This window comes from Microtus ochrogaster, chromosome 4 (assembly GCF_000317375.1).
Source record: "Microtus ochrogaster isolate Prairie Vole_2 chromosome 4, MicOch1.0, whole genome shotgun sequence".
Lineage (NCBI taxonomy): Eukaryota > Metazoa > Chordata > Mammalia > Rodentia > Cricetidae > Microtus > Microtus ochrogaster.
In genome coordinates, this window is record NC_022011.1 from 92,256,399 (window position 1) to 92,263,508 (window position 7,110).

At 46.7% G+C, this 7,110-nt stretch overlaps 1 protein-coding gene across 1 annotated transcript; it reads right to left on the minus strand.

The window, feature by feature from the left end:
• Positions 1-1,694: 1,694 nt before the first annotated feature.
• Clp1 (cleavage and polyadenylation factor I subunit 1) lies at positions 1,695-6,374 on the minus strand. The gene is made up of 3 exons (XM_005346671.3): positions 6,048-6,374; positions 3,756-4,383; positions 1,695-2,758 (listed from the first exon to the last, which is right to left on the minus strand). The coding sequence occupies exons 2-3, from the start codon at positions 4,359-4,361 to the stop codon at positions 2,087-2,089; spliced, it is 1,278 nt and encodes a 425-aa protein (XP_005346728.1). The 5' UTR covers positions 4,362-4,383; positions 6,048-6,374; the 3' UTR covers positions 1,695-2,086.
• Between the last annotated feature and the right edge of the window lie 736 nt (positions 6,375-7,110).

Genomic DNA, 7,110 nt, shown 5'->3' on the forward strand with positions numbered 1-7,110 from the left:
AAAAAAAAAAAAAACGTGTTGGGGGGTGATCCTGGAGGCAGACAGGGACAGAGGACAGGGAAGTAAGCAATAGGAAAATCAACCAAAACCAAATATGACGATGCCGGAAGGAAGTCTGTCGTACCCTGCATCGTTGCTTGGCTGAATGGCCCTAGTCTTGTGTCTCCTGCTGCTGTGGATGGGTAGTCTGCTTGACTCGGATTCATGAGCACTTCCTCTGTCTCTCCACCTCCCTCCAGCCTCACCTTTTCTTTGTTTGGTTCATTACACCCAACAACACTGATTTTTCCTTCACTAAGCTCAGTTTTCTTTTTTAGGATTTTGTAGTTTTCTCTCTGAGGAAACTTTTGCATAAGTGCCGTTTAACTTTTCCAGGTCTTCTGGGGATGTACTCTCAGAAAGGGCCCTTCCTGACTGTCCCATATGCCCAAATTTAAGCTTCTGTATCCGACTTGCCTTTTTTATTCTTTTGCTGCAAGCTTCATAAAACTTTATTTTGTTCCCCACTTAGAAGTTTCTTTTTTTTTAATTTTTAAAATATTTATTTATTTATTATGTATACAATATTCTGTCTGTGTGTATGCCAGAAGAGGGCACCAGATCTCATTACAGATGGTTGTGAGCCATCATGTGGTTGCTGGAATTGAACTCAGGACCTTTGGAAGAGCAGGCAATGCCCTTAACTGCTGAGCCATCTCTCCAACCCCACTTAGAAGTTTCTAATGCGTACGTATGTGGCACAGTAAAGAATTGGGGGATAGGGCTGGAGAGAGGCTCAGAGATCAAGAGCTCTGGCTGCTCTTCCGGAGATCCTGAGTTCAATTAACAACAACCCCATGGTGGCTCAAAACTATCAGTAGTGAGATCTGGTGCCCTCTTCTGGCCTGCAAGCATACATGCAGGCAGAACATTGTATGCATTGCCCAGCTTTATACCCAAAATCTTTAGCACATTTGAACACAGGAACTTGATTCTAGACAAACAGACAACAGGAAGGATAGCTTTAACAAAAAGGTAATGACCGGGAGATGGAGAGATGGCTCAGCAGTTAAGAGCTCTGCTCTTCCAGAGGTCCTGAGTTCAATTTCCAGTACCTACATTGTAGCTCACAACCAACTAAAATGGGGTCTGATGCCCTCTTCTGGCAGGTAGGCGTGCAGACAGCTCAGCATACATAAATAAATGTTTAAAAATCGGATGCCTTGATGTTCTCGTCTAGCATGTAGGCATGCAGACAGAGCACTCATACGTAATTTTTTTAAAGGCATTGGGCTATCTCTAGGAAATAGAGCTGAAACCATCCCAAGATTATTGCCAGTCTCTAATCTCAGAGTACACCCAGCACTGGAAACAGGTTTACCATCTAAATGTGAAGCAAGAGGGAAACATCATAAAAACATGCTTGGCAGGTAGGCGTGCTGGCACACACCTTTATCCCCAGCACTCAGGAAGTAGAGGCAGGCTCCATCTCTATGAGTCTGAGGCCAGCCTGGTCTAGAGTGAGTTTCAGGACAAGCAAGGATACACAAGAAAACTGTGTCTCAAAAAATAAATAAATAAATAAATAAATGCTCAGCTCACAAGTAGGTTCTTGGGTTTCTCCTCCTCACAACACTTTAGCAATAAATCCTTCCTATAGTTTCTATAATGCTTCGGTAGAAAAATGAAATTAAAAAAGAATCACAACAACTTACAATATGGCAATGATATTTATTAAAATAATTATTTTCAAGTTTGAACTTTGTCTCACTTTCATCTGGTTATAACCAGAACTATATATGGACCAGAAAGCAGTAACAAAAATCCCCTCATGGTAGCACAGTGGAAGACATGGAATTATCCAGGGTCTTGAAATATTTAAAGTGGCACCTTAGGTGATCTTTAAAAAAATAGTTATTTTCTTTTCGTAGTCTCTCCTTTTCGTTCAGAGTACAGGAGTCTGGCTCCTACTGTTGTCTTCGGAGGCAGAGCCTGTGCTTCCTACGAGTTGTTCCTCGTCGGCTCCTTAAGATCCCCAAATCTCATTCCCTCTGCCGTGGGTGATGGCCAGATTTCCATGGTCCAGAAAGTGAGGTTCTTGCTAACACTACTTGAGATCCATGAACCGGATATCCATGATGAGAAGAAAGTTCTTAGGCAGCGGGCGGGGGGCTGGAGACAGCACAGTAAACACCTGGTGTTCCAGATCCACACTGGTCACCACAATGAACCCAGCCACGCTTGTCTCAGAAAGGTTCTCCTCTGTCCCCTCGGCCGTACTGACACTCAGGAGATGGTGCACCATATCTCTGCCAGGGGTGACAGGTACTAACTTGAGCTGATTGTCTTCCTGAGACATGCCCAGAGGTAAACAGGAGTCTGGGATGGTAGGTGCCCCAACTTTGTAGATTTTCACGTCAGAAAATTTGACATTGAAGGCATGGGGATAGAAACAGCCCCGGAAGCCGTAGAAATACTCACGGATGCGCTCATCCCTACATTCCCGCCGGAAGTCCTTGGAGCGTTCTACCACACCCCCTGATTTTGGAAGCAACACAGTTCGAACAAAATGAGGCAGGTCCCTTTTCAGTTCGTTGTACAGTCGTTCTTGATCCAGAACCACCACCACGTCCACCTCGAAGGCTGAAGCTGCGTGTACCAGGGCCTGGTACCCGGAGCCCTTGACCCAGCCGCAGGTGTTGATGACGCAGCCGCTCACGGAAGCCCTTCTGTTCACCTCACACCGTTGGTTGAACACGTCGGCTAAACGAGACGTAATCTGGAAAAGATCAAAATGAAAGCACAAGACAGATAAAATAAAAACACAGACAAATTTATGTGCACTGGTTTGGTATTTTGTCTGCATGAATGTCTGTCTGAGGGTGTCAGATTCCCTGGAACTGGAGTTACACAGTTACAGGCCGTCATGTGGGTGCTTGGACCCTGGAATTGAACCCAGGTCCTGTGGAGGAACAGCCAAGGCTTGTCTTCACCGAGCCATCTCTCCAGTTCCCAAATCCATCTATTTCAGTTCCTTTTTAGAGAAATTGGTACCTGTGTACAGGACTGGGAACCCAACCACAAGTCTTGAAATGTCCGTGGCGAGGAAACTACATCCTAAGCCCCCTCCCCACTTTTCTTTCTTCCTTCCTTTCTTTCTTTCTTCCTTCCTTCCTTCCTTCCTTCCTTCCTTCCTTTCTTTCTTTCTTTCTTTCTTTCTTTCTTTCTTTTATGAGACAGGGTCTCAGTACAAGACTCTAGCCTAAAACCAAAAAAAATAAAATAAAGCAGGGAGATGGTGACAAACGCCTTTAATCCCAGCACTCTGGAGGCAGAGGCAGCTCACTCTCGGAATTCAAGGCCAGACTGGTCTACTGAGCAAGTTCCAGGACAGATAAGGCTACTTAGAGGAAACCCTGCCTCGAAAAACACAACTAAATAAACTAATTAAATATAAAAAAAAGTTTGGTTTTCTAAGGGGGAAAAAAAAGTTGAAGCTGACTTAGGTTTAGATTTCTTCTAAATCCAAAGTGATTAAGTTTGAGGGCAAAAATTTATTGTTTCTCTGTAGCTCTGGAGCCTGTCCTGGAACTAGCTCTTGTAGACCAGGCTGGCCTTAAACTCAAGAGACCTGCCTGCCTCTGCCTCCGAGTGCTGGGATTAAAGGCGAGCACCACAACCACACGGCTAATTTCTTCTATTTTAAGTAACAAAATGCCCTACTTCCTACCCCGATTTAAGTTTTCCCTCCACCCCACCTTAGCTCCAGCACTGACCTTATTATAAAGCTTAATGTTGGTGCCAGGAGTGGTGGAGCCAAAATGATACACAAGAGGGGCCTGGATGGAGAAACCTTCCTCCACGTCTGCGGGCCGCTCGATGTAGAGGGCCCCCATGGTTCCAGGGATGGACACAGAGCCCTGGCCCACATCCAGCTCCACATACGTAGGACGGCGGCCCAACCGCACTGCGTAGTTGAGGAGCAGCCGGCACACCGTGGACTTGCCCACATCAGTAGGGCCCACAACCATCACGCGGGGACCTCGCTCTTCTTCCTTTTCCGCCTGCCTCCTCATCTGCTCCAAGGCGGTATGCGTGTTGAGGTAAAGCAACATGGGTGTGTCCTTAGAGACGTAAGCCACCTCGGTCCGGCCACTCAACTGCAGAGAACAGCCATGCCAAGTGAAAACAGCCACCTTGGCACCAGCATCAAAGGTGAATTTCTTGTTTCTGGTCAGCTCTGTGCCAAAGATCTCTGCCATGCCAGCCAGCAACTCCAGCTGAACTGACTGAGATGCCTCCACCTCAAATCGAAGCTCTGTTTCTCGTTCCAGTTCAAATTTAGTCGTTGGCTTCTTGTCATCATTGGATTCTTCACTCATCTTTCCTGTGTAGCTGCTATGCCTAGAACCCAAATTAAACATCAGATCCAATCACTAAATCGGGCCACTGCTGAGGTACATTCTTTCTACACTGTAATTATGTACTGCTATAATTGTTTTTTTTTTTTTTTTTTTTTCTAGACAGGGTTTCTCTGTGGCTTTTGGAGCCTGTCCTGGAACTAGCTCTGTAGACCAGGCTGGTCTCGAACTCACAGAGATCCGCCTGCCTCTGCCTCCTGAGTGCTGGGATTAAAGGCGTGCGCCACCATCGCCCGGCTACTGCTATAATTGTTAATAAAAAGCTGGCGGATAGCTGGGCAGAAAGAGATTGGGAAAGACAGCCTGACAGAGGGAGAATGCTGGGAAGAGGAAGGACGGAGTCAGAGCAGTCCCTAGCCAGATGCAGAATGAGTTGGACACACAAAATGGAATAGAGATGTTACTAGCCCCGGGACAGCACATGGATTAATAGAAATAGGTTAAGTTGTAAAAGCTAGTTAGTAACAGCCTGAGCTATCGGCCAAGCATGTATAATTAATATTATCTTCCAGTAGTTTCATCCCTTTATCTTTTCTGCACAGTTCTTATTGCCTTACGACTCACTGGGTGAGGCAACGACTAAGAGAATCCAGGTTCAACCTGAAGATCCAAAAAGCAAAACAGCCAGCCACTGGCTCTTACCTGAGATGACAATCCTGATCCTGCCTCCAAGAATCTCAGAATGAGACTGTGTCTGTGAGCTGCCTCCTCCTGTTTTATATTCCCTTCTAGGGCTGGGATTAAGGCGTGCACCGCCTGGTTTCTATGGCAACTAATGTGGCTACTGGTATTAAAGGTGCCTGTCACCACTGCCTGGTCTGTAAGGCTAACCAGTGGAGTTGTTTTACTCTCTGATCTTCAGGCAAGCTTTATCTATTAAAATACAAATGAAATGCCACTACGACTGGGTATTTGTTTTCATTCAGTCTCCCCACAGCTAGAAGGAAGAGGTATTTTTGTTTGCTAGCCTATCTCTAGTAGGTAGAATAGTAGGGCATCTCGACAGAAAACACTGAGTGAATGAATGACTAGGTTATACAGAGAATACTCCCTATAGAGTTTGTTAAATTTTGTTAACAGGAGACTTGATCGCACTGGTTTCTCTCCATCATTCCTTCTTTCTTTTTTTTGAGTCAGGGTTCCTCTGTGTAGCTCTGGAACTGGCTGGGAAGACCAGGCTGGCCTTGAACTCCGCCTCCCAAGTGCTGGGATTAAAGGCGTGCGCCACCATCACCGACTCCATCATTCTATTGGAAAAGAAATAACAGATGCCCGCTCTCCAACTCTCTTAGCCGAGAAGAAGCTAGACTCTGAATAGTGTGCAAAGAACAGGACACAGGGTTCAGACTAAGAAAACATTTGCACGTCCGGCTCTGGGACTCCTAGTAGCTACTATAGTCCAATCTACACCTGAACCAACTCTTCAGCTATCATACGGTGGGAACTTACACGTCCTCGCGTAACAGCGATCACAATAGGAAAAACAAAACAAAAAACACAGTAAATTACAATCTACCAAAGAAACGTAAGTTACTAGTTCTGATTCTGAACCGCACTTCCAGGTTCAGCATCTGTGGCAGTTATCTCCAGCAATGAAATCTACCCAGGCCTCGCAGAAGTGAGCTGAAGTCCTTAATTAAGCCTTACCTGCACAACCACAGGCGCTAAACGAACGTGACTGAAGCGTCCGTACAGGACCACAGCACAACCACACACAACGCTCACTTAGAGACTAGCCGGAAAGCAAACGCGATTCCGTTCTTGCGCGGTGGGAGAAGGCGCTGTCGCGTAAAGCCTCTTGGGACATGTAGTTGGATGGGGGGGGGGCGAGCTCGCACCGCCGCTCGGCCCTCTGGGAGTCGTAGTTCAAGGATTGTGCCGTGACGCGCGAGGTGGGCGGGGCATCGCCGTCACTTGGTGCGGGAAGACCGCAGGAGGCGGGGAGGAGGCGTTGCCGGTGCTCCCACGCGCCGGAGGCGGGTACGTGGTCTGTCCCCATCTGCTGTCCAGGAAAGCTTAGGACGACCCGAAAGGGAGACGCCTCACGGGCTGAATCCTCGGCTAGCCTAGACCACGAGTCAGAAAGTTAGCAAAACCCAGCTTCAGCAGAGACCCAGGCGGAGGGACATTGGCAGCAATCACACCCCTTTGAGGCTGCGCAGAGCTGACAGCCTCCGCCTGTTGGTTCCTGTCGTGTAGAAGGAACCAAGTGTAAATTGTTTTCCCTAGTTCTTTCTTTTCTGGTCTAACTGTAGCCCAGGCTAGCCAACCGTGGACTCGCGGTGATTTCTCCTGCCTCCGGCCTTCAGAATGCTGGAATTTAGAGACTTGAGTCACGAAGCCAGGACCGTTGTTTTTGTTTGTTTGCGCTTGTTTACTTTGATAAACGTAGAATAAAAGCCCAGTGATTTCCTCCATTTACCTTATTAATCAGTCATTATCCATCAACCTCTGCCAGAGGCTGAACTGTTCTGTAGGTAAATCCGACAGTTATACAAGGTCAGTCATTTACACCACTGCTAAGCGATTCCCCCATGTCTACAATCCACTTTTCACAAGCACGGGCCTTTGGAATCTTGTTGGCTCACTGCTTGACTGGATAAATCACAGGCTTCCTTTCCCTGAGATGTCTCTTGTCTGTAAAACGGGAATAATAACAGTATTCGACCTCTTAAAGTTTTTTGTTTTTTGTTTTTTGTTTTTTTTTTTT